This window comes from Emydura macquarii, unplaced genomic scaffold (assembly GCF_026122565.2).
Source record: "Emydura macquarii macquarii isolate MOO-44397 ecotype Brisbane River unplaced genomic scaffold, CSIRO-AGI_Emac_v2 contig_1348, whole genome shotgun sequence".
NCBI classification, from domain to species: domain Eukaryota; kingdom Metazoa; phylum Chordata; order Testudines; family Chelidae; genus Emydura; species Emydura macquarii.
Genome location: NW_027131485.1, coordinates 22,996,394 through 23,024,336, shown reverse-complemented (window position 1 = coordinate 23,024,336; position 27,943 = coordinate 22,996,394). Strand labels below are relative to the sequence as shown.

At 44.1% G+C, this 27,943-nt stretch overlaps 1 protein-coding gene across 1 annotated transcript; it reads left to right on the top strand.

Annotated features, from left to right (window-relative positions):
• The first annotated feature begins 166 nt into the window (after positions 1-166).
• ATP6V0C (ATPase H+ transporting V0 subunit c) lies at positions 167-22,166 on the top strand. The gene is made up of 3 exons (XM_067551446.1): positions 167-439; positions 19,391-19,574; positions 21,328-22,166. Exons 1-3 carry the CDS (start codon positions 364-366, stop codon positions 21,530-21,532), a joined length of 465 nt encoding a protein of 154 aa, XP_067407547.1. The 5' UTR covers positions 167-363; the 3' UTR covers positions 21,533-22,166.
• The last annotated feature ends 5,777 nt before the right edge of the window (positions 22,167-27,943 follow it).

Below are 27,943 nucleotides of genomic sequence, written 5' to 3'. Positions count from 1 at the left end.
CCTGTTTGGTTTGTAATGGGGGATAATATAGTTGACGGTCTTGTAGGATGGGCAGTGGCGTGTGCCTGTCCATGAGTGGGGAGTGAAACCCTCCTGGCTGTGAGTGGTATGATCTCCGAGAGGGCGGGGCGGAAGGAGGCTCCGGTCCGGCGGGCGGGTCACGTGAACAGTCGGCGGCCGCCATTTTGTCCTGCGGTGGTTGGGTATTTAGAGCGCAGCGTCCGCAGGCAGCGCACGTCAGAGGGGAGCCACCGAGCCGAGCGCCCGCACCGCCGCCACCCCCGACCCGCCTGCGGCTCCAGCCTCCGCCATTTTGTCGCTGAGCCCTGCCGGAGGAGAAGGAGACCCCAGCACAGCCCAACCATGTCCGACGGCAGCGCTCCCGAGTACGCCTCCTTCTTCGCCGTGATGGGCGCCTCCGCCGCCATGGTCTTCAGCGGTGAGACACCGGCTCGGCCCCTTCCCTTCCCCCGCCGGGCTGGGGGCGTGGGGCTGGCTGCCCGGAGGAGCCTGCGCCCCTGCCCGGTGGGAGGGGAGGTTCTCTCCAGCCGCGGACCGTCGGCACAGGCTGCACGAGCCCACGACGGGGCTCATGGGTCTGCCAGGCCCCGGGAAATGGGGCGCAAGCTGCCGGCAGCCAGCGCGGGGGTGTCGGCGGAGGGTTGGACTGGACTGGGAGTGTGCCTTCGAGGGCGGGCGTGCGGCTCTCGCCGGCTGGGGGCTCCTCGTCCTCCTCAGCCGCGCTCCTCGAGCGCTCAGGGCAGCGCCGCCCGCTGGGGGGGGGGTGTCCGGGGAGGCAGGCACCAAGCCGCCGGGGATGCGGGAGCGGCTCCTCTGTGGGGCAGCCAGGGCGCTGCTGTCCCGCTCCCCGGCTGGCTCCGGTCCCCCAGGCCTTCGGGGTATTATCGCGGGGGCGAGCGCGTTGCCGCGCCTGCCGTTCCCGTCGCCTGCTAGGGCTTCCCCTCCCCCCGGCCGAAGCTTTTCGGCTCTCTCCGCCGCCTGCTGCCGTCAGCCCTCCCACTACTCCATCCGGGCTGCTGGGGACGTTCGGCGCTTCCGGAGGGAGGGGCTACAGGGCGAGACGCAGAGGGTCTGCGGGGCTGACGTCACTGGGAAGCCTGTCAGCTGGTGAGGAGCCCCCGGCTGGTCACGTGCTGCAGGGGGCTGGGGAGGGCGAGCTCTGTAGCAAAGGGCCCGATGCGGATGGCCTCAGCCAGCCGGGCCCACCTTCCTAGGGTGCCTGGTGCAGTGAGCTCAGTTCAGGGTTCTTCCCAGCAAATGTGCTGTCAGGACAGTGCTGCTGTGCAGGGTGCTGTTACCATGTGGCTTATTGGGGTCTGCTTTGCTCACCTGCCCCTCTTTGCAAAGCTTCCAGGGAAGTGGCTGATCTACAATAGCTGGTCTCAGGTTAAATTTACAGAAACTAAATATTTGCCCTGGTGTCCTAACTAATGAGCTAACCCACTGGCTACCAAGAAAAACGAGCCATTTTGGGTCAGTTTGACTTGGTGGATGACACCAGAGCTGTCTGTGGATACAGGGGTCAGTTGTAGAAGCCCATACAACTACTAGTAACTCTTGTCACAGGCTTATGAAGCTGTAGTCAGGTTTAACAAGTAACTAAATTCCATCCAACCTAAATTATGTGACTTTACATCCCTTTCTTAAGGGTAGGGACTAACTTTTTCTCTTAGTACTTAACAAACTAAACTTTGACTCTAAATATCAGTAAAAATTTAAACCTTAGTTAACCAACTTGTTCTTCAGAGGTATGTGGTCTTTAACCAAATCTAAGTCATTAGGATTGATCACAGCAGTAAACAAATCTGTCACTATTGTGTTGTGATCTTCTGGGAATTTTTTCTCATTGTAGAATAAAAAGCTACGTGAAACAAAGTTAGAGCTGTCTGTCTTCTCTGCCCCTTCTTATACAGATCACAAAACATCTAATGGAACTCAAAGCCATAAATCTTTCATAGGCTTGCACAATCACCCAGTCCTACATTAGTCTACACACAGGGCTACATTAGCTCCATACTAACTTGCATTTGAAAAGTCTGGATTTAATTCTGTTAAAGCACAACTGTAAATGACGAAGGCCACTGACTGTATGTAAATCACTGCATTACTACCTCAACTATTCCCAGCTGTGACTAGCCTTTTTTACTTCAGTGTCTGACACATACAATGTGCACAAATCATCCTTACTTGGTTCAAAATAGATGTAAATATTCCTTAACTAGGCAGCTGAATTTACCTTTTTAAAGATCATTCCACAAGCAGAAACTAACAAGCCTGTCTACAATTCCAGTTGTAGATGGGAGATTGCCTCTTAAAAAAAACTTTAGATAAAATTTAGGCTTGGCAGGATTGGTTTTTATTGGTAAACATCTGTAAACATCAATTTTGCTATACACACAAATGGACAAAATTTCATTGATTGAAATTTAGGCAAAGTGAGATATTGGTTGAGAACTTACCAGTTTAATTTAAGGATATTGATTTTGTATATTTTGATATGCAATGTTGACAATTTGTTAATGGTTATAAAAATGCTTTAACTCTTGAATTTTGGGAGTGCTGTTTAATTCTGACCCTCCACAATTTGTACAACTAAACTTGTTTAAACATTTTATTTGATTATCTGTTAAGCTCTTTTGCAATGTACATTGCACACTGAACAGCTCATTCTTTATTTGGTCACCAGCACTAAAACATGATCTAGCTGCTAAACATCTGTGCTATACCAGTAGGCTTGTGGAAGGTCATCCTTGCTGAATGGATGATACTTTGGTATCAACTAGTCCATAATATATCATACCTACATTTGCAAGAGGTAGACAGTTCCTTATTGATTCATTGGTGATGTCCTTTTTTGAGTGTTCACAGGCATAATTACCCTCTGTCGTCCCGCCCCCTGTCCTTTAGTTCCCCTGTTGGATACTTTCATGGGTTCTGCACACGGATGCTAGCCTGCATAGTAGTGCTTGACACAAATGTATTGCTCTTCTGTCCTTGCTGAAAAAATACTGGATCACTGACTTGTTTGCTGCAAGGGAGGGTGGGCCAGTGGGTCATCTCCAAATCTTAAACACAGTTTTCTGGATCATCAGTGATAGTCATGTCAAGGCAATGTATTGCAGTCTTGGGTATATAAAAGTAACTCTGCCCCCAGTCAGACTCCTGCATAATGTAGCTCTGGATGGCTGACTAACCCTTATCTGCCAGAGGATGGCTTATAAGGCTGGGGAGGGGGGATGGCAGGAACACGGTCTTTCCTTGGGAAAGAAGCAGAAGTGAGATGAAGAGGACTGCACTCTCAAACAGAAGGTGGCAACCTTAATTTCTTGGGGTTGGCTATCCAAGTTTTCTGCTTCATTTCAGAACCCAAAGAAATATATTTTAAATCATTGAGACCTCCATTTTGGAAGAGTAGGTGGTTCTGTTGAGTTTTAGGGAGGGGTTCAGTTCCCTCTAACTACTCATCTACAGCTATGCTGCTGTAGTGTAGATACTTGCTGTAGTGGAGGAAGGCTTTTTTCTATCTCTAAATAGTAAATCCACAACTTGAGAGGTGGTAGCTATGTTGGCAGAATTCTTCCATTGACCTGATGGTATCTATACTGGGGCTTAGGCTGGCTGAATTCTTGCTTGAGGAGTGGGGATTGAACTTTTCATGCCCCTGAGCGATGTCCACCTAAGTTGTTAGGTGAAGACCAGGTCTCAAACTCCTGAAGAGCTCCCCAGGCAGTAATTCTTGGTCTCTGTATCCCTTGTATATAGGTGAAACTTTCATTGCTTCACTTTATGTAGTGTTGTAGCCATGTCAGTCACAGGATACTAGGGAGAGAAGTGGGTGAGCTAATATCTTTATTGGGTCAACTTATTTTTGGTGAGAGGAGACTAGCTTTTGAGCTTACACAGAGCCCTTCTTCAGGTCACGCTGTGTAAGCACCAAAGCTGGTCTCTCTCACCAACATAAGTTGGTCCAATAAAAGACATTGGCTCACTCACCTTGTCTCCCTAATTGCATCACTTTTACATTCAGCTCACTAAAATATGCCTCATCACCCTTCAGGTGACTAGGCATTAACAAATGTTAGGCGCCTGAATGCTAGCTGCCAAATACCGCTTCCCTGGAGTAGGTATTGAGCTCTTCACCTTTACGTAATGACAGTATCTCCCTGTTGCTTGGAGGCCCAGGTTCCAAACAGCTATTTGGAAACCTGCTCCTGATCTGTGAGCATTACTAGGCCCTATCGGGTGAGACCTAGCCCTACCCACAGATTTAAGGGATTACTTGCTGTGAAGACTAGCCATGCTTTTATTAACTCTGACCAAGTTTCTATAAATGAGTCCTATAGCCTACAGTTTCATACTACTGTTAGGAGTTTATACCTGCCTCTTATAAGGAGGGAAGTATCATGAACTAAATTCTGGAAAGCTGCATTCATTTATACAGACTTATACTAGGCCTAGATTTTTTTCACTAATTCAAAGTTACTTTTCTAGCTCCATGCTTGCTTCTGAACTGCTGGTAATCAACTGAGTCTTGCTGATGTTCCTGTCAATTCAGGTTAAACTAAATGAGGCAATATCTTGTTCCTTTGAGCTGTTATTGAACATGCAGACTTAAAGATTCAAGGTAGTATTAAACTCTGCAATGTCATATAGCGCTTCTAACTGGGATCTCGTACTACAGTATGTTCCAGTTCTTCTTGCCTGAATATTAATTGCTTCAAAGTAAACCAGCTTTAGAGGCGAAGTGAGCAAGTCTGTGTGGGAAGGGAGGCAGTGCCTTTAAGACTGCATAAAGAATGTCTGAGCTTAGTGTCCACTAATGCAGTAGATGTGATAGGTTACATTAACTCTTAGTCAAATTAGACTCACTTTTAGTCTTGTGTGCTATCTGTTTCTTGTAAGGCTTATGTTTCAGAGACTTCTGTCTTTAGTAAACATGTTCAAGGCTCGTTCTGTCCTGCCTGGCTTGATGTGGAAACAGTATTGCATATAGTCATTTGTTTGGGGTTTGAACATGAATTTCTGATTATAGTAAATAGTGAGCATAACTTGTTTTGGTCAGTTAGTACTGCAGTGGCCTCTAGTGTCATCTGGAGACTACTGTGACCTGTCCTTCATGTACTTGGATAACTTCAGACTGCTTACTAATTTGGTGAGCAGACTTCAATCACTTCTTGTGGTTTAAATAGTTTTCTTGGTTTCCAGGGTGTAAAAATGTGGGTGGCTAAAAGTCAGATGCTGTTGAGTAGTCACATTATATAATCCTTTCCATGTTATGACTCTCCTGCAACACATCCTTGCCCATCAGAAAAGGAAATAGAGGCAAGGTATCAGACAAAGCAGCTTGATTCTGCATTTTCACCAGTTGAGACTTCATGATGGAGGGTTGCTGAGTCTGAGACTTCTGTTACTCTTAACGAACACTTTCAACCCTGATCATAATTTAAGACCATAATCTATATGCAGTTTCACTTAATCTCCTGAATTTGTCCTAGACACAAGACCATTCTTTTGCTACACTGCAAGTAGATGAAAGACTTTGGAGGGAGGAAATGCTACTTCTATATCTCAGAAATAGCTGATGTCTAATCTTCAGCACATTACTTCCTTTTTCGTTATTGCTGCAAAATTTGTATCAAACAAGGGCTCATTTACAGCTAATCTGTCCTCTTGCTGAGTTCTTTCACTACCATAAATTCATAGCATCCAAGGACTGCTTTGGTCATTTCGTCACACTTGATGGCTAAACCTCAATGAATCTGCACGGCTAAAAAATTTTTTCTAGCTCATTAGAACTTGTCATCTTGGTGGAAACACTATCATAGAAATGTAGGGCTGGAAGGGACCTCAAGAGGTCATTAGTCCTGCACTGAGGAAGGACCAAGTAAACCTAGACCATTCCTGACAGCAGTTTGCCTAACCATCTGTTAAGAACCTCTGACAGGGATTCCACTACACCCTGCTTTCTTCTCCTCTCCTCTCCTCTCCCCTCCCCTCCCCTCCCCAGCCTATTTCAGAACAAACTGTCCTTATAATTAAAGATTTTCCTAATATTTAATCTAAATCTCCCTTGCTGCACTTAGGATGATTATGGCTTGTCCTACCTTCAGTGAACGCAGAACAATTCATGGCTGTTATAAAGAGGATGGTGGTTTACATATTGGAAGATGTTTTCCCTTGCTCCCTTCCCCTCCACCCCCATTGTCTTTTCTCAAGACTAAACATGCCTCGTTTTAACCTTTCCTCACAGATTAGGTTTTCTAAATCTTCTCACTTTTTTTGTAGCTCTTCTCGAGGCTTTCTCCAGTTTGTCCACATCTTCCTTGAAGCATGGCACCCAGAGCTGGACACAGTATTCCAGCTGAGGCTTCACCATTGCTGAGTAGAGCAGGACTATTACTTTCCATGTCTTAATACACCACTCCTATTAATACATCCTAGAATGATATGGCCTCATATGCAAGTGCATCACACAGTTGATCACAAGTTGAATGAGTCCACTATAACCCCCAGATCATGTTCAGCAGTGTTACAGCCTATCCCGTTATCCTTCATTTTGTATTTGTGCATTTGATTTTTTCCTTCCTAAGTGTAGTACTTTGCCACTTGCCTTTATTGAATTTCATCTGGTTGATTTCAGTCTGATTCTGACCTGTCAAGGTCACTTTGAATTTCTAATTTTGTACTCCAAAATGATTATAATCCCTTCATGCTCAGTGTCATCTACAGATTTATAAACACTATCCCCTCCATTGTCCAAGTCATTAATGACCATATTGAATAGTACTGGACCAGGACAGACCTCTGCAGGACTGTGTAAGGTACATGCTCCAGTTTGACAGCAAACTATTATCTTTGGAGAAGTAGTTCTCTTCTGTTGACCATTGTGAGCCACATATGCAGCTCTGTCCTGTGGGCTGCAGCCACACAATATAGATACACTAACTGTACAGCCCTTGAGGATGTTACTTGGGCTGCAGATGTATGCTGATTGGACTGCAGGTTGAGAACCACTACTGTAGAGTACAGTTTTCAACCAGTTTTGTAACCACCCTATAGTAACTTTATCTTTCTAGACCATACTTCCCTAGTTACATTGAGACTGTCGTGTGGGACTGCCAAAAGCCTTAATAAAAGCAATGTCACATCAACAGCTTCCCCATCCACTAGGCCAGCCAGTAACCCTATCAAAAAGGAAATTAGGGTGTCTAGCATGATTTGTCCTTGACAAATCATCTTGCTTATTACTACTTTTAGGTGCTTACAAACCTATTTAACTTGTTTCCATCTCTTTCCAGGTATCAAAGCTAGGCTAACTTGTCTGTAGTTCCCCAGGTCCTTTCAGTTTCCCTATTTTTAACAATAGGTACTAAGTTCATCCTCTGGGATCTCCCCCATCCTCCATGAGCTCTCAAAGATAATTGCAAACAGTTCTAAGATTGCTTCAGTTACTTTGTAGGGTGCACTTCATCAGGCCTTGCTGACATGAACACAACTATGCTTTAACCTGATCTTTCCCTATTCTGGCTTGCATTCCTTCCCCCTTAATGTTAATTGTGTTAAGTATCTGGTCACAGTTTCACTTATTAGTGAAGATTGAAGCAAACTAGGCATTAAACTTTTCAGCCTTCTTGATGTCATCCATTATTAGCGTCTTCCCCCACTAAATAGAGGACTCTACACTTCATCTTTCTCTTGCTACTAGTGTATTTATAAGATCTTATTGCTTTTTGATCCTTGCTAAGTAACTCATTTAGCACCTTAGTCTTTCTGATTTTTTTCCTACATGCTTGTGCTATTTTGTACTCGTTCTTAACAATTTGTCCATGTTTCCACTCTTGTTGGATTCTTTTGATTTTTTTCACATTCAGGAGGTCCTCATGGAGGCACATAGGAAGAAGAGTAAGAAGCCAATCTTTCTTTTGTATTGAGATAGCTTGCAGTTGTGCTTCTAATAGTCTCCTTGAGATATTGCCAGGTCATGCCAGCAATGTTTTATTCTCCAGTGATGCCATACCTATTAAAATGTGTATGAATGTATGGTTTGTAGTAACTTAAAGAGCATAGGGTGCCTTTCAGGATTGCAGGCATCTTCTGTGACCATGGGAGGGTCATGGAATGCTCTTAAGCTGCTAATAGCCAAGTCTGCCTAAAGCCAGAGGCTGGTTTCTCCTGCTAGCACATTCAAAGGAGTGAATTGAGCTATGTGAGTGGCAGATCTGAGTGGAACTCAAAATTCTTGTCTCTTAATTCTGTGCTTAGACCATTGAACTCTGCCTCTCACAGCAGTGTATACTGTAGGACTGGGCAAAGGGCAATAATACAGGAAGGGCATGTTAGACTAACAAACACTTGGTGTAACGCTTCTGAATGCACATAGAGCATTGAAGTAGCTGTCTGCAGTAGATAGACTAGCCTGAAAAGACAAATGTTTCAAAACTTTAAAGCAGCAACAGTTGGCTGGCTTGTTTTCAGAATCTAGGCAAAAGATGGGCATCTGCCTACTCTTCATTAATTGCCTCACTTTCCTGCTGTAAATCAATGAGGGAAGGTTGTACCTTCTCTGTCAAACAAGGCCCTGACTAGTTGAAAACAAGGGTTCTGCATCAAAGGTTGGTAGCTTAGCAGCCAACAAAAGTAATGAAGCAAACTTGCTGCTACTATTGACCGTTAAGATGGATTTAATCAGTTTTTTTAAATCTTTCCTCTTATTGTTTTGACCTGAGGTTCCCTTTAGACAAGTCAGCCAGAGTCCTATCTTTTCACCCTCCAAATGAACCTCTCAGTGCAGAACCTTCCTCTGAGCCTCTGCAGCAGCAACTCATGGTGCTGCAACTCCAGGCTTCTAAGCCCCAGTGGAGTCAGTAGGGCATCACAATCTGTCCCACAGCAGGCTGAGCCATTAGTACAGCATCCTCTCCCCTTTTCTTGTCCCAAAATCTCATGTTTTCTACTGTTCATAGTCCTTATTGGTTTACTTGACTGATTAGCAATTTTCACTCTGATCATTTTTAACAGTGATACTCACATAGACCCATCACTGTAGTATCAGTCTCTTCCATCTTTGCCTGGACAGCTGAACTTGATTAGTATGAGAGTGGGTGTAACTTCTGTAGGACAATTTCTATGCACACGAGCCTCCAGAGAGACAGACAAGCCTGTGGAAAGTTGAGTCCACTCAAAGTGTAAGGTGACTTGGACTGAACAGAGGAATTGGTTAATACCATTTCAGAAGTGAATTTACAGTACAGAAATGCCTCATGATAGGAGAGCTGAGGTTGAAGGAATGGGTTGCTTGTGTAGGTGTGGACAAGCTATGGCTGGTAACAAGCTTCATAGTTTAGCTCAAGCCTACGTGAAAGATCTCCTGCACTAAGTCTTCCCTGGGGAAGAGCAGAATGCCAGTGTTGACTTCATGATGGCCTGCTGCTAGTAGATGGACTGCTGTGACCTGTACCAGGTGCAAGCTCAGAGTCTCTGCAGGATTGTCATGGGGAATTTCCAAAGAAGGAAACAGCAAAAGGATCCAACACCTGACTTCACATGCTTTGTGATAGCATATGAAAGTTGGGGGCCAGTCTGAATGGAACAGCCCCTTTCTGAGACTTGGCTTTAGTTTCTCCTTACTCGCCTGTTGTGTTCAGGTTTGCTCCATCCTAGGCTGTAACACTTTTATCAGCACTTTCAAACTTGGTGGATCACATGGTTTGCAGTAAGTTTGTAAAATGCCCGCCACACTAGAACTTGCGCTGTCTTACTAGTTGTGGTGTGTGCATTTTGGATAGGACCACACAGCTGCTGTCCCTGAAAATGGAAGGTGATCTTGCTGTAAAACACTAAATGGAGCAAGGCATGATTGCTAATGTAGAATCTCTAGCTTGTAAGGCTATAGTTACAACACTGTAGTAAATAGTGTAATTTGTTCCTAATAACATTCAGAGCTCACTTTGATTCAATCTGAATGATCTGTTGCTGATGACTTTAAATAACTTAAATTTTAATTCCCAGAGCAGAGACTGAGGGTCTAAACTACTCAAGTTTTGGAAACTGAGTTTAATATGGAAATATACTTTCTTGAATCTAGCAACTGCCCAGTAACATGACTGTAGTCAAGATGGCATATCTGCAGGATTCTCACTCTCTGGATTTCTGCACAGGAGGAAAGACCAAAGTTCTAAGGTCTAAAACTGGCCTTCAGAGGTGAGGCGTCATTGGGAATGCTACTCAAAGGCAGACTAAAGCCTTCTTCTAATCTGCTCAGTTCTGGCTTTGTTAAACGCCTGTTCCCTTGGCAAACTCGCTATAGAACCATGGCTGACTGCATGTCGTATGTCTGACCTGGCTACCCTAAACCTCCAGGGCAGTATCAGGACTTTTTGCAGGTGCTGACTTGCCTCAGATCCAGCCTGGCTGAGGATTGTGTGCAGTCATGTATAGCAGCTACATGGATTGTTCTCTATATTTTGAGTAACTGCCAATCACTGAATAAGGAACTCTGGCTGTAGTCAGTACTAACATGGTTCTGCTTTCAGGACTTGAAGCCAGACTCTTATGCTTTCCCCATGCAGGAGTCTGTCGTGTCTGTTTTAGTTCCTAGTCCTCTGGACAGCCTAGGATTTAAGTCCATCTTTCCCTTTTATTGAAAACTAAAGGATGTGTTTCTTTTTCATGCTTGCCTCTAACTTCCTCTTCCTTTGGGACAAGCTACTTGTACTTCAGGAATGAAAATCTTGTGTAAGGTCTTTAGCTGAGTAGGGATGGAATGTGACTGCTTTTCTCTGAAAAGACTCTCTTCCTGTCAGTATCTAGAAACATCTTGTTTTAGTACCCTTTCATGTGGAGATCCTGCCTTCTGGATTAAGCTATAGCCAAACTTTTGACTTTAATTTTGAGAGAGAATTCATTTGCTGGCCAGAATTGGTGACCTTAGCACAACTTCCTCATGTAGACAGGGCCTGAGTTTGATGTTCAAGGGATGGCAGGTGACTCCCTTACAAGCAAGAGGATGGCTTTTACCACTGCCACTAAGAGTGCACTACACCCCTTGGGGGCATTGGGTATACGCTACCATAATTGGTATTCAGACCTTCTGCTCATTTAACTCAAACCCTGTATGCTTAGCAGCAAGTCCCTCTTGATCTAAGACTTGTAAAGGAAATTCACCACTGCAACAGGAAAGTCAGTCTTCACTCAAGCTGTTGAGAGGGGAGTTTTCTACCCCTAAAGGATCATGTCAACCTGACCTTGTTGGCCCTATGTCAATAAGCCTGTTAAATAAAAGGCCAAGTCCAAAAGTCCACTCGCTGATGTGTCAAGCAACTTTTCAAACAAGTTAAATAGTACCTCCTACTGTACACTTAATATAGCCAAGAATGGTATAGTTTGCTATGAGAACAAAACTATTGAGCACCTGCTTGGTATCTCCTGAAATAATACTGCACAAAAGCTTGTAAAACCTACCAGTTGTACAGCCTGTATGTTGGCAGAACTGTCATAGGGATATTTATTAGGATACCTCACTATACACAGAACTCTTTACAGCAGTTGAGTCTGTGTGGAAAGCGTAGTACATGCCCTTATTACCCAAGAGTACTTAAGCACTCTAAATGCAGACCCAAGTGGACTTGTCTGCTGCTCTAAATCTCTAGAACTGGCCAAGCATGCTTCAAAATCTTAGGGTCCTCCATTTATTTCAGTGCCAGGGAATGTAACTAGATCGTGTAATCAAATACTAAGCATACTTGAGCCCTGGCAATTAGCAATATGCCTGACATCCTGCAAGATCACCACTAGTTTGGCTTTAACACTTACTGAAGTCAGCTAGAAAATGACTTGTCCGTGTGGCTCACCTCACTGATCTATGTTCTGGCTTTGGAACTGCACTGCTGCTGTCCTGTTGCTTCTCCATTAATTGGAGTGGATAAATGGTGACAGGCAGAGCAAGTCTATGTGCAAGCAGTGTATCCACTTCTCTGTAGGACTGTCTGGCATATGCATACTTAAATCCCAGATGGGGAGAAGCATCTACAGCAGCGGTTCTCAACCTTTTTTTTCCTGAGTACCACTTGGGTCGGGTACAGTCAGGTCAAGTAGTACTTGATCTGACTGTTCCTGACCCGAGTACCACTTGGGGAAAAAGTGGGGGGGGGGAAGGGGGGACTTTTGGTGGCAGCAGGGTTACATGGGGGGGAACAATGCTCTCTGCCGAAACCCTGCCACCGTTTGCCTCTTTTCAGCAGCAGGGTTTCGTGGGAGGGGACGGGACTTTCGGTGGCGGCAGGGTTTCGTGGCGGCGGAAGAGGGGGAGCTTTTGGAGGTGGATTCGGTGGCGCGGTACAGCTCGCGTACCACCCAGCCTTCTTCGAAGTACCACCGGTGGTATGCGTACCACCGGTTGAGAAACACTGATCTACAGGATAGCCAAGTGGCTAAGACTCCCAGACTTTAGCCTAAGAACAAACTTCTTAGAAATGGCAGATGAAATAGAGGGCAGAGGGGTGTACAAGGGTGCAGGCTGAGGCTTGCTTAGTGGGTGTTAAGTGATGCAAGAGAGGGCCCTTGCTCACACGCTTGTTAACACATCATGCTTGACCTGATGAGTCCTTAAATGACTGCCTTTAAACAGATAAACTAAGTGGTTACTATGATCTTGAGTTATAAGTAACTGGCTTCCACTTCCCTCAGTACTTCAAGGGAGAACTGGTATATTGCACTTGTACTATACTTCTATAACTCCTTAGAACAATCAGATTGTTCTAACGAGGGAAATGAGAAGGTTGAGATAAATGAGACCTAAAGCTTCAAGCATTTTGCTGAAATGAGTCTTCATTTGTAAGCTAACCTGCCTACTTGCAGGTAGATGACCTACTATCTTAACCTTCCAGCATCTGGCTCCAAATCCTTTCCTAGACTCACTTATGACATAATCCAAATGTGAAGTGAGATCTCTTCCCTCTAACTCGCTCTAGATGAAAACTGTAATCTGAGTTTGCCTCAGTTGAGTTTCATATGTAGCTTTCATTCCAGAGACCTGATTGGAAAATCCTTTTTTAAAAAAACATAAGCGTGTTTTTTCCCTCAAATGAGCTGTTTGGGGGAAATCTTAACTAACACTGCTCTTGCAAACACTCGACTTCTTTGGAATGTGTATAGAAATTAAGGATTTCTTCTAGTCTAATGAACTTGAGACTTGATGATTAGTGGTGGACAGAAGTAAACTGCTTAGTGTTGTAGTTGAGGTATTAATGTAGATGAGTCTGATAATGAGTTACTAGTGTATTAACTTTTCTCCTGTTCCATCCAGGAGAGTAGTCAGTAAGCCTGACTAAAGAGACTGCAGCTTTGAGAATTGTGTAAGGCTAAGATTTAGTCATGACTATTTTTAATAAGTCATGGTTGGGTTGTGATACAAAACAAAATAAGCAATAAACAAATTCATGGTCCATGACTTATTAAAAATACCCCCTGACTAAATCTTAACTGCCTCAAGGGGGGGTGTTGATGCTGTGGGGGGCCCCAGAGTGCAGAAAGTCACAATCCATAATGTGCAGCCTTAATTAGGCATATTGCTACTATAGTGCTGAAGGGTTTGTAGCCCGCTTGCCTGTTAGCCTGGACTTCAGGCTCTAAAGTTTGTTTTAATATAAAACTTCTTAAGGGCTCCCTGCCATTAAATAGCTCTTCAAGTTTGAGGTGAATTGGAGCATTTTGGGGCAGGAGTCCTGAAACTTTAGAAGTTTCAGAATCTTTCAAATAACTTTTTCTTTATAGCTTTTTATATAATTCTTGTTCCCCCCCATTTGTAGATTTATCACACAGCAATAGGAGAGAAACTCTTCTCTTTTTATGAAGAGTTCCTACTTTAAACTCCCAGGAAGACTGGAAGAGGAAGGTATAGAAAAGGAACTAGAAAACTGACAGTTCTTCTAAACCTAATCTTTGGGCTTATCTACACTAGAGTTTTGCCAACAAAACAGTGAGGTATACATACTGAAATGTGTGTCCCACTGATTTAACTCCTCTGCTATGCCAACATAATAAAACCACTTCAACGAGAGGTGTAGGGCTTATGTTGTAATTGGGGGGGGGGGTGAGAGGAGGACTCTAAAATGTCTTAACTACCAGTTTTCTGTTGGCCTTCTAGGGCCCCAGATTTCATTAATCTGCCCCAGTGAGAAATTGATAGTCAGCCTGCCTGCAAAAATTACATAAATCAGTTATCTAATATGATCAACCTGAAACAACTGGTGTATGCTGAGTGATAAGATTTAGGTGACTTCTGTGCCCTCCTGCATTAAAGCACAGGCTTACAGTAAAACTGTACAAACCACTTGCCAATGGTAATAAGTGACACCACCAGTGCAGTGTTATGTAAGTACTGACATATGACTAGCACACACATACTAGCCACAGGACAGCTATGCAAAATCATCTGTGTTGGGTATTGTTTGCATACTAAATGTGGTCACTTGTGTTCCCTATTCTGGATTAGCTTTGCCCCCTCCAATATCTGTCAGATTTGACTGGTTACAAACCCTGACACTGCTTGCAGCCTGAGCATTTGTTGGTGAAAACTTGACCTAATTGGTGCTGAATGCGTTAAGCTGATGCTGAGTGACTTGGAAGCTGTCCAGGAAGAATCTGTAGGCAAGAGAAATATTCTCTTTACAGAAAGATGGACGACCACTGTGGAATGCTAATTGTAAGAGGTGAGAGGCAGTACATTTTGATCACAAATCTGCCAAATGCTAGAGATGCTAAACCCCTCCTTTCCAGAATAAGCTGTACTTTTGCCTGCCTGCTGGAATTGTACACTGCATTGCAGAAAATGAAATTGGACTCGTACAAGATCAGCACATTTTTAAGCTGCACAGTGTCTGGGAAACTCAGTGCGATGTCTTGACTGGCAAGTTAGTGAGCATCTCTGTACAACTTTAGAACTCCTTTTCTGCAACTCCATACAAATGGGTGTTAGGACCAGATATTTACCCAAGAGCTCTGGCAGTATTACTAACTGTGATATGTAACCTCTTGTTTACCAGCTTCTGTATTAGATGCCTGGAGAATAGCTAATGCTAACTTTAAAAAAAAATGCTCCAGGGGCAAACCTGGCAATTAGACTGGTAAGCCTAACTTCAGTACAGGGAGACTGGTTGAAACTATAGTAAAGAACACAATAATCCTCACAGGAAGATGAATGTGACATGGTGGAGAGTGAGCATGGCTTTTGTAAAGGGAAATCCTGCCTCACTCTATTAGAATTCTTTGAAGGTGTCGTCAAGCTTTGATCTAGTTGATATAGTACTTGGATTTTCAGAATCCTTTGGCAAGGTCCCCCATCAAAGGCTCTTAAGCAAAGTAAGCAGTCATGGGGTAAGAAGGAAGGTTCTCATAGTTCAGTAACTGGTTAAAAGACAGGAAACAAAGGGTAGGAATAAATGGTCAGCTTTCACAATGGAAAGCAAAGTAGCAGGGTCCCCCAAGGAGCTGTAGTAAGACATGTGCTGTTCAACATATTCAAAGATCTGGAAAAGAGTGACCAGTGATCTTAAGGGGGTAAACAAAGCTTGCAGATACAAAATTACTCAGATAGTTAAGTCCAAAGTTGACTGGAAAGTTACAAATGGGTCTAAATTGTGTGATTGGGCAACAAAATGGCAGATGACATGTTACATGCAAAGTAGTGAACATTCAAAAACTATCCTAGCTATACATCCAAAATTATACATTCTAAATTAAATGTTGCTCAGAATGATCTTAGTCATCACAGATAGTTCTCTGAAAATATCTGCTCAATGTGTAGTAGCTAACACTCCTATACAGAATCATTATGCCACTATATAATCCACAGAACACCCACACCATGAATACAGCCTGTCATTCTCAAAAGATGTATTTGTTGCTCTTCTCTGCACCTTTTCCAATTCAAAAATGATTATGGGTATAGAAGTTTTTTTGTACAGGGAGAGATGAGACTGGAACTGTTCTCCTTAGGAAATTGATGATGGCAGGAGGGTAGAGAGGGATATGATAGCAGTCTATAAAATCACAAATAGTGTGGAGAAAATTAATAGAAACATTTACCTTTTACACAATAAACACCCAGTACACCAATGAGATTAATAAATAGGCTTAAAACAAACTTAAGGAAGTACTTCACAGTCAACCTGTGAAACTTATTGCCGGGGTGCTGTGAAAGCCAGAATTATAACTGGGCTTAAAAAAAGAACTAGGTAAATCCATGGAGAATAGGTTCATCAATGGCTATTAGCCATGATGGTCTGGGACACAACCCTATGCTGTACATGTCTCAGCTTCTGAATGTCAGACGTTTAGAAACTGGATGATAGGATGGATCACTTGATAACTGCCTTATTCTGACCATTTCCTCTGAAGCACTGGCCACTATCAGGATACTGGGCTAGACAGATCATTGGCCTGACCCAATATGGCAGTTATGTTCTCAATCTTAGGAGATGGCAAAGATTTCTGCTAAAATGTGCCAAAATCAGAATTCAGTTTTGAATATACTAAACTAAATACACATAGCTTACTGCATCCTACCAGCAGGCAGCTGACAAGATCTAAACCACTATCTCCCCTATAATAAACTACAACAAACTGAGTTCCTGTCCGCATAACTAAAGCATGCTTTTGAAAAGCACAACTTCATACAATAACATACTTAAATAATCATGAGAGGATACTTAAGTGCTTCTGTAATTACAAGAATATGGCATCTGGGTAACTGAGTTTTTAGCAGGTTGAAACTGTAGAAATCGGAGACTCCATCAGTGCTGCTCTCTCTCCTCTGTGCTCCTGCAAAATAGCTACATGTCAAAGTATTTTCATGGGGGTATATTTTAAACTCAAAGTATGGGTCTAGAAATGCCATCATTTAAGGCTTTCCGATTTGCATCCAAAGACAGCAAAAAACCATGATCTGACTCCATAGTGGTGTAGCAAAAACCTTCCCCCCCCCCCCCACCAAGCATAATTGTGGTAGATCAAAGGCTCAAATGTAAATTCTGACAAGTGAATTAATTACAAGTGAATTATTGCTGATTTCTTGTGTAAAATACAAATGGTAAGGAAGTGATTGTATAACTATTTCCTGACAGACCAAACAATCATGCATACAAAGGCCAGCTGGGTCCACATGATCATATAGTCTGAGCTGTATAACACAGGCTGTAGAATTTCCCCAGGATAATTCCTAGAGCATATCCTCTTTCAGGACAGTATCTAATTCTTAGACTCACTGCCTAGCAGGACTCAAGGCCCATCTTATAGCCAGTCTAAAACAGCTACCTAGAGATCACATTTAATAAGCATTTCTAGGCGTATGAAATGCTAACATCAAATGTGCTGCTGGGAAGTTTTGAAACTCAAGCTGAACAAGTTCATAATGCCTAGGAAAACATCAAGCAATTATAATCAGACCTCTAGGGTTGATGTCCAGCCCTCATGGAAATAGGGTTTCTTTGAGTTTGGTGGAAGAAGGCACAAACCCCAATTCGGTTGAGACTGAGGCTAATTCCTTTGGATATTACATAATTACTTTTTTAGAGGTTGTCTTACCGACTGTAAAATGTGCTATGAACTGCATTATGTAGACTACATGGACTCTTCCAAATAGCTACATCCTTAAGACCATTCTTTTGTCAACTTATATACTCAGTTTACCTGCTGTAACATGATCAGTTCAGTCCATTGACCTTTCTTTAACTTGTAAGAAATAATCATATTAGAAACAAAATCTACTTTATTCTTTAATGACCAATCTGAAAGATGTTCTTGTAACACATTGGCCACCTTGGAGTATTGAACCACTCTAAGCATAGCTGTTGCCTAATTCTGCCTCTGTACTGAAGCATGAATTTCCCTAAGAACCAGCTTGCTAAAGGTAGAAAGTACTTTATTTGAAGTCCTTTATTCAGATACTCTGTATAGTACAGCAATAACATCCTGAGACATTCCTGGGTTAATATTTGTCAAGAGTCTGCAAAAGAAGCCATTGAAAGGTGGCTGGAGTAGGGGAGGCCTAACCTGGAATCTTGGGTTTACCAAGGTACAGAAGTGAATACCAGGAAGATGCCCCACATTTGCGTTTTATAACTCTGGGGTTTTTTTTTTTTGTTTTTTTTTTTGAATAATTTACTTAACAGGACAGCAGTAAATACATCTTGTCAGGTGCTGACAGATTCTAAGGCAACCTGAATCAGTCAGGGAATTTAAATAGTGAACAGTTTTATATACAGCAACTGTTCCTTCTGGTCTGTAAGCAGCATAGGATTCTGACAAGCCTCTACAAATAAACTGCTGTTGGAGACATTTGCTCTATAACCATTTCTCACTTTGGAAGGAAACCATAAAAATCCTTATGCTTCTAAAGGAGAATTGTGCTTCAGTTGCATCAGCCTGTGTAAACACTTCCAATACAGTTTCACTCCTCTGAACAGGTGTCTCTGGGGCAGTATAGATAATACTTGACTTTCAGTAGGCTTCCCTTTAACAGTGATCCAGATCATCATTCTTGGACAAGTTTAAAATGGAGTGTAATAGTCTTGCATTTCTAATGTGAACTAGCTAAGTTAACTTTCCTGCAGCTAGGTTCAGTGTGTTGGACTCTTCAGTTGTATGCCCTGTTGAAACACCTCTGAAGACTTCCCCTCTGTACAGTGGAAGAATGGGTGAAATGGAACCTGGCAGTCCTAAATCTTGAATAGGAGGAGGGGTGTCCATTGAGGTTTGAGGTGTAAAGCTACACAGGATACTTTACTATGCCTCCAGCATTAATCACAAGTCCCTTCCTAGGCACACTTAAATACAGTCATACTAGATGTGTAGAGCGCTGACTGCTTCCTAATGCCCTTTACTGATACCTCACCCGGAACCAGAATACAGTGAGTTCCCTCAGAAAGATCTAGCCACAGGCTCAACTATAGTGGCTGGGAGACTCCATTCACTTCCATTGCTTGCAGGGAGGCTGGTAGTCTGACTAGATGCACTGTGGAGGAGACATTGAGTCAAACTTGGGCATGGCTGTCCTGATTCCTAGAGGTGCTGGTTAAACAGTAAATCAAAGGGAACAGACACTGGCCTAGCTGCATTGTGCAATGGGTGGATCAGGGTCAATTTGGAAGAGGTCTAATCTTACTGTATGACTTTGGGCAAATGACTCCTCCTTTCGTTCCCCTTCTGCTTCCACACTCCCACCAAATGAGAGATCAAGGAAATAGCTAAACATCACAGGGCTTTGCTGAAGTGGTGTCAAACTTAATAGGATACGCTAGCATCGAAAACAGTCATCTCCTATATGGCTGTGGCATAGTAGGCTTACAACTAACATTGTTTTTCTCTTTTCCAGCCTTGGGAGCTGCTTATGGAACAGCAAAGAGTGGCACAGGTATTGCAGCCATGTCTGTCATGAGGCCTGAGCTGATCATGAAGTCAATCATCCCTGTTGTCATGGCGGGTATTATAGCTATCTATGGCCTGGTAGTGGCAGTCCTTATTGCCAACTCCCTTGCACCTGGCATCACGCTATTCAAGTAAGTTCTTGCTACACCTGTCAACACTCCATCACTGTTATTTTAAGAGCAGCTGCAATTAACCTGGGACTCTTGACCCTTGTCAAATGGCTAGGTACCACTTAAACACCACTGCAGAGATTCCACTTCTTATGGCGCACTTGGATACTGTGGTAAGGGCAATAAGTACCTAGAGAGCATTTTATAGCTATAGAATAGCTTGTAATCCTGTAACAATCCGGTCCAAAGTTCAGATCCAGTTCCCACTGGCATAATAGGCACTCCATGCATCGAGCAAAATGGAGCGCTTCAACACATGGCCATAAACAATGGCAAGGTTGTATCTCTTCATAGACTACTATGAACTGGCATTTAAAGATGTCCCGCTATGGTTTGTAAACTGCTCAAGAAAGGAGTCCTCAGCCAGTGAGAAGACCTTAATAGTCCTTGTTTATGGTACAGCTCCTGATTAAACGAAGATGGTTTAAAATCCATAACACCTTACAAGGTGTCCTAATTTATCCTGGTCAAATACATACAAATTGTGAGCTCTGGCATGCACCAGTTACCTTGAATTATTCACAAACTTCTCCCTGGTATCACTTATTTTAGCGCATGCCAGCATGTTGGTAAGAGAATCCTCTAACTACACTAAACTCAACAGTTGCCTTTTTGCTCCTGGTGCAGTCTGAAGTCCAATCTCTTCCAAGCTTCCTGAAGAAGGCTGGAACTAGCCGAAGGCCTTGTCTACACTGCACTTATGCCAGCAAAACTTTTGTCGGTATAGACAAGGCCTAACTCTTAGCAGCCTGTGACAATAAGTGATGACAGCCCAGCAACAGACTGGCTTAATATAGCAATAACACCTGTCATTCTGTAACTACCTAAAATGTATGTTTTAATCCTAGCTGGGTAACAAAAGCAGAAGGTGTTTCAGATACTAGAAATGGAGGGTCCCCTATCAAATCTCAACTCCCCTGGCCTTCCAGATTAGGAATCTGTGTAAGCACTCTCCTGGCTTGGGAAACCATCTTTATGCAAGCTAATGAGGGACTGGGACACCTTAACTGTCCAGTGTGATGATAAACTTCTGGATGCTAGAAATAAGACTGCACCACCATGCAGGATTTACTGTCATCCATCAGCAGTAGCAAGTGATATTACACTCTTTATTCTTTGGAGCAGGGAGTTGGCACTCCATATATCCTGACAAATGGCATTAGCATGGTTGTTCAGAGTAAAGATTGTAGCTGTTCAGGACAGTATGGCAAATACTCCTATTGGTATAGAATGTAGTACCATAATGACATTACTATACTGTACATAGTAGTGATGCACTGCCTAGGAAATGTACACGCAGCTATAGTTGCCAGAGCCTTGAATGTTTAAGGGACAGTTTTTGACTCTTGCATAGCTTCATGTGCTGCCAGCATTTGGACCTGTCCCCCTGACTAAACTAACACATTTGCAGCAGCAGGTGTCCTGGTAATACATGGGCTTGATGTCCTGTCAGGTGTTTGCATTTGCAGTCCCTGATAACAGGAAATCCCAACTGTTTTTGACATTAGTTGTCTGCCAAGACTACACCTGTGTCTGTGTTGGGAAATGAAGCAGCTGGGAAGTTCCATCCCCCCCTTGGCAGGGGATATCACTTGCTTTCTGAGGGGGGTTCCCAGTGCTGATTCTGTGGAGAAATGGCAATTCTCCCTTTGACAGCTCCCAGTTCAAGGGCTGGATCATTCACCACTAAACTTGTCTCATCCTTGATCTGCAGGAGCTTCCTTCAGCTGGGTGCTGGCTTGAGTGTGGGCCTCAGTGGTCTGGCTGCTGGCTTTGCCATTGGCATTGTGGGTGATGCAGGCGTACGGGGGACAGCACAGCAGCCCCGGCTATTCGTGGGCATGATCCTGATCTTGATCTTCGCTGAAGTCTTGGGTCTCTATGGCCTCATCGTTGCCCTTATCCTTTCCACAAAGTAAATGCCCTCGAGTAGGATGTAAAGAATCAAACAAAACCACGTTTAAAACAAACAAGTTCCAGAATGAAAATGGTCTCCACAAAGTGTACAGTTGTCTAAATTTGGTAGTAGGTCTCTTGTAAATGCGCAATGTGTGTTTGTGACTTGTCTGTCCTATGTGTGCTTCAATATTAAACAGGGGGGCTACCCCAAGCCTGCTGCAGGGCTTGGAGTGGCCTATGTGCAACTTTCCACCCATTTTGCCGAGAGTACTTTGTGTATAAATAGGAACTAGACATGTAACTTTTCTCTTCACTCGATGTTTATTTATAAAAGACTTGACATGTTCATACATTATGGAGCAAGAATTTTCAACTTCCCATGCTATATATATTAATCATATATATAGGTAGATATTACACTGTGGGGTTAATTGTAAGTGCAGAGAATTCTTTGGATGTAACCTGATTCTCAAGATTGCTGTTGTCCTGGTATTGGAGTGTGAGAATTCTGTTTGTGTTTTACTAATACAGCAAATGTTGGAAACACTCCCATATTTCCAGTAGTAAAATTTGTGCTCCGGCATCAGTCGTGCACCCACTGTTGGGTTTTGCAGTTATACAATGTTTCCAAATAAAACTTCCTCCACTACGCTACTGCAGCAGATTTTTGTGGTTTTTATTTTAAATCCGGTGAGACAGGCCTGCGCACCCCTCTTTCCCCCCACATATCTTGCCCCCTCCCCCTTGGAGAGTCGTGGGAGCAGGCAGGATTCTGGTACAGCTGAGCATGTGGTAATGGAAGAGCTAGTTCATACTGCAGTGCATCAACTACTCTTTACGTGAAAGGAGCAAGATGGCTTTTAGGAAGGATAATGGGCTTTTAACTAATGGCTGCCAGAGACATGTTTTACACTGGCCAGGCAATCTGAAAGCATTGGACTACAGCAATACTTCAGGCACTCAGTCCTTCTAGCCTGCTGCGTATAGGTCAGTACCAGATGTTTAGTGTGCAGAAGGCCCAGTTAGGTCATAGCTGTGGCTTCACTGGCACTTGGTGAAAGTGCAATGGGAAGGGCTAGCCCTGTGCCATACTTATCAATGCATCATCCCCCTGCTTTCCCAGGCTGCCAGCTACCTAACTGTAGCTTCTCTGTTGTACATCTGAACCTAAAAATGATCAAACCTAATACATGCTAAGAACAAAACTGAACACTTAACAGAGGTAGGCAAAATCCCTTAAATAGTATCCTTGGTTACCTGCTGCCATGCAGAAATATCAGCGGGTAGCTGAGTGATCTGGCATGTGCCGCTAGTATAAACTCGACAACGTACACATTGCTGGGGGGCCGAGGCTGTGGTGGTAGGAGTTGCTTGCCCATACATATGTGGAAGCATCTTTCAAAGAGCATAGACATGAGACTCCTTACAACTGAAGGAAACTCTTCAGCGATTTCCTTACGGTGAGTTGCCCTGGCTTCTGTAACTGCTTCCATGTGGATGTGGATCTCAGGCTCATGTGCCTCCTGCAGCTCTTTGCAGCACATACTACCATACAGATTTAACCAGTCAGGATGCTTGTACTATATTAACCACTTGTAGCTCATAAAATACTTGGTCAGTCAGTTTTGCTGTGAGAATATATGGAAACTAAATTTCCCCTATCATATTTAAATGTAGTAAATGAAACAAATTTATGCTAGGAGTTTTTGGGTAATATTGATTGCTGATTTTGCTCTTGAACCACTGCGGCCTGGTCTACCCTAGAGTTTTTTGTTGACAAAACAGTGCTGCTGTACATGCTGCATCACCTCCCTGCTGACAAAACTCTCTGGTTTTCTGACAAAATAAAACCACTTCAAGAGGCAGCTAGGGCAGTGGTGTTGGTGTAGACAGTGTCCCCTTAGAGCACTGGAGGGGCTGTCATACTTGTCCATTGCACTGCAATAGCAAAGCAGTGAAATGGACAATTGGGGAGAGGGGGCTGGAGCCTGGCTCCACAAGCTGTTGGGCTCCCAGCTGGAAGCTGGGTCATGGGAGGCTGCTGCCTGGCTTCTGGACCAAGCCTGGGGCACTGAGCCTCTGAGCTAGGCATGGCAGGCTACTTCCCAGCTCCTGGCTGCAAACCCAGGACTCAGACAAGCTGCAGGCAGCTGCTGCCCAGCTGTAAGCCGGGGAGGCGGGCAGCTGCCCCTGGCTCCAAACCCAGGACATTCTGGCTCCTAGCCAGTGTGCATGAGGCTGCTTCCCAGCTTCAAGCCCCCTGTGAGCCCAGGACTGAGCTCACCACACTGCCCTGAGGTCCATGTAAGCGCTTCTGGTGAGGACCCACTCCACTGATCCAAGGAGAGCAGTGGACATGAGCCATGTGGTCATTATAGCAGTGCTGAAAGCTGATAAGGCCTGAGATGAGTCTCACTGGTGTAGCTAAATTCCTCTCCTCAGTTACATCTCTTAAGGCACCTTCTTCCTGTAAAGGTGCAGCAGCCCCTGAGCACCTCCTTGTGGCCTGGTGTGGTGCTGCAGGTACCCCACCACATCAAGTAATTGGTTCAGTTTGCTTGCCCCATACAAGAAGCAGCCAACACGTTGTGTTTCAAAGGGGACATTTAGCAAGACATTTGGTACAGGACAGGAGTCACTTTACTAAACATCGCAGCAGGAGCCTGGTTTTGCACTCCCACATTTGCAGTCAACGCCAGGTTGCTGATTATCTATAGACTATAGGCTCACTCCTATCTCTCTAAGCAGTAGTATTAAGATGTTTTAACCAAGGCTTCTTAAGATAAGTGTCTGCAGTGATGGCTCTGAAGTAAACCTTGCAGGAATTTTGGCAAACCCAAAGCCTTTATCTCTCATGCCAATTTAGGACAGTCTGTTACTTTCATAAATCTGCATGTAACTTCAACAAGCTTCTAAAATCAAATTCTCCAAGTTCATGACCACCCAGATTAGCGAAACTAGAGCTGAAATCACTGAAGGAAAGGGTATATTTCAAGTGTGAGCAGATTTATTTTCAAAGCTAAACTTGGGCTAATTTTTGGTCAAAACTTCAACTATATGTCTTGAACTTCATTTAGACCTAATTTAGGAGTAGGAGTGGTTCCACTGGCCACTAGAGCCTCTACTTTTAAAAACCAGAACAGGGGAATTGCCTCCATTTTTATCTTGGCTGCCCATCTGTTGTAGGGGGGTAAGTGAATTTCTGAGATGGCCTGGCAGAACCTCTGCCACTTGAGGGCTTGGCTGTAATGGGCGTTGTGCACCCCTGGTAGTTGTGCAGCTACAAACCCACAGAGCAGATGTGCTGTACCAGTGCAAACTGGATTAAGTTGCACTCATTCAAACCCTGCATTTACACCTGTGCAGCTAATGGGTCAAACATTTCCCAGTGTGGCCAAGGGTCAGTGCTTTCTGAATCCAATGTACATAATATTTCTCAGGATGGCTACAGCTTCCCAACTGTCTTAGTCAGGAAGCAGCAGCTATAGAAGGTATTTATCTGGACCTATTGCTATAGTATCTGAGCATTGTACAGTCTTTAATGTATTTATCCTCACAACACACCTGGGAAGTAAGGCGGTGCTGCTATCCATGTTGTGGAGAAAAGGAATTGAGGCACAGAGAAGCGAAGGTGATTTGCACAAAGTCGCATAAGAAATCGCTGGCAGAGCAGGGAGTTAAACCCTGGTTTCCCGAGTCCCAGCTTAGGGCCCAAACACTGGGCCTTCCTTCAGATGCAATGCAGAAACTTTTACTGGATTTAAACATTTTAAATCCTTGTACATAAGGTGACTGGATTATGAGGAGTAATAAAATTGCCACCCTTCTAACTAGAGGACTTAAAACCAAGATCTGCCTCATCTAAAGAATGACAGCCTCATCACAAAGGTATGTTTGAGATGATTACAAACTGCTCCTCATTTCGAATAAAAAGTGTGAAGGCTAAGTTAGCAGTTACTTAAATCAGTTCCTCTTAGTTGCCAGAAGCTGATTTGTGTCTGGATTCACTGAACTAACCAGATCCCCTTTAACCAGAGGTTTAGGGGAGTGACTCCCTTCCAGTTCCTTACACTTCAATATCTTTGATTTTAAGACACAGAATGGACAAGTTTTCCACTGCCAGCAGGTGCTTTGTAGGTATGTGTGGGCGAAGGATGTGCTCTGGGCCACATCTACCCTGCACCTGGAATGAGAACAAGGTGTCGGTATGCCTGCAATAGCTGTAAGAGAGCTAAAATGGCAAGGGCTCAAGTGCTAGCTAGTTATGAAGTCGGAGGGCCGGGTCCAGCCCAGGCTGCTGTAGCCTCACTTCCTTGGAGAAAGGTAGCTAGATAAAAGCTAGCACAGCTGCAAATTACACCTCTGGTTGCAGTGTACGCTTAGGCTAGGTCTACACTAGGACCGCTTTGCCAGTGTGGCTGTATTGCTATGTGATAGCAGCAAAGCACTCCTAGGGTGGACGCAGCATTGTTGCTAGCATAGTTTCTTACAGCCACACATCCCCAAGAGCAAAATAAGCTATCCTGGCACAAGTGCAGTTTGGCTGACAGACTGTATCTACACTAGAGCCTTATGCAGACACAGCTGTGTTGGTCAGAGATCACATCTTTTCCCACCCTGACCAACATAGTTGTGCTGGCAAAATTTTGTGGTGTAGATCTGGGCCTGGCCTTTTTGAGTGTAGAGTAGGGGCAAAGCAAATGTGGAAAATGCCAGAATCCTCCTACGAGCACCAAATTCCATAAGGAAAAATTCTTGCTCTGACACTTCTGAAGCCTCCTGAACAGAACAAGTGAGAACATCAAGAGAACAGATCAAATGAGAACAGAGTCCTCATCTCCAAACTGCTGCTGGCTCAATGGTCTTAAACATATACAGGACCTATACTATACATTTCCAGCAGCACAACTGCATCAGATCTTATCACCCTGTCTGCAGTGCAGAGTTGTGATGAAGTTGAATTTTGTTGTTTTCTCATCTCAAACTACTTAACTTTTATCTTCCAAATGTTAAAGTCCTTTAGCCATCACAGAGAGAGAGTTATACAGATTGTATGGCAGAATGGGGGGGGGAGGGGTAAAGGGATTTGGGGGTGTATGCAGGAAAGACCTTCCACGTTTCCACTCTCCAGGGAATATTCGCTGTCAGGCTGGTATCTAGGCAATTGAAAGGAATATTAGCAAATTGCACATGAAATAATACTAGCAAATGCTGGAAGTAACTTTAATCTGTAATGGCTGTAGGGGAAACAAGCCCCTCAGCAAACTCAAGGCATTGGTCTAGAGAAGTTCTAAAACTTAACTGCCTCTGACTCAGTTGCGCCTTCTTATAAGAACTTGTAAAGGTTACAAGGAGCAGAGATCATAAGTCTGTAGCGTGAGTCCTGCATAACTAACAGCTGTGAACCTATGACTAACGTTTTGCTCTGTGTCTAACGGGTTAGAAAACTGGGCAGCTCCCTGGGTAGGTAATTAATATTGAACTATGTATGCATCAATAGGACTAGAGGGCATAGGACACCAGGGGAGGGTGTAATGTATTTTGAGTTACTTACAAATTGTTAAACAGCAGCAAGAAAAACAAATTCAGAGGTGTGCCTCTGAATTTATTTTTTGGCCAGGGAAGTTCCTAGAACAGCCCTGCTGTAGTGATTCTCAGTTCCCAGGTGGGAATAAGCTAGTTCGAGTCCTTTATGTGCTGCATCAGCAGCTGTCTAGTGAGTCAAACCATTGAGAACTAGGGACCATTCACTCCCTTTCCCCCTTTCCCCCCAGCCGGCTCTAGTAATGTACCTATCAGAATGCCCGACCAGGGATGGGCCTTACAGACTCAGGGTTTGGACGAAGTGTTGTGGAGTCTGAGTATAGAGTCATAGATTCCAAGGCCAGAAGGGCCCATTGTGATCATCTAGTCTAAACCCCTGTGTAGAACAGGCTACAGAACTCACCCAAAATAATTCCTAGAGCGAGGGCCGTCCCTGCGGGGGGCGGGGGGAGGCTGCAGGGCCTGGGGCAAACCACACTGTGTGGGCCCACCACCTGGCTCCCACCCGGTCCCAGCACACAGCCGGGAGGTGGGCTGCAGCCCCTGCTCCCAGCCAGGAGGTGGGCAGCAGCCGCCTGCCTCCCACCTGGTCCGGCACAGAGCCCCCCAAAGTATGGGGACTGGAGCAGTTTCCCTGGTTCGCCCTATACTAGGGACGGCTCTGCCTAGAGCAGAGCTTTTAGCAAACCATCCATCTTGATTTAAAAATAGTCAGTGATGGAGACCCCCCCACGACCCTGGGTAAAGACCTCACGGGGTCTGGAGTGCTAATTTGAAAGGGGGATATAAATAGTTCTTTCTGTCATAGCATATTGTCTGCCTGTGAACCTGCATTCAGCCATTCCTGGAGTACGGTGGAGTGAGTCAGCCCTGCAGAGACAGGAAAG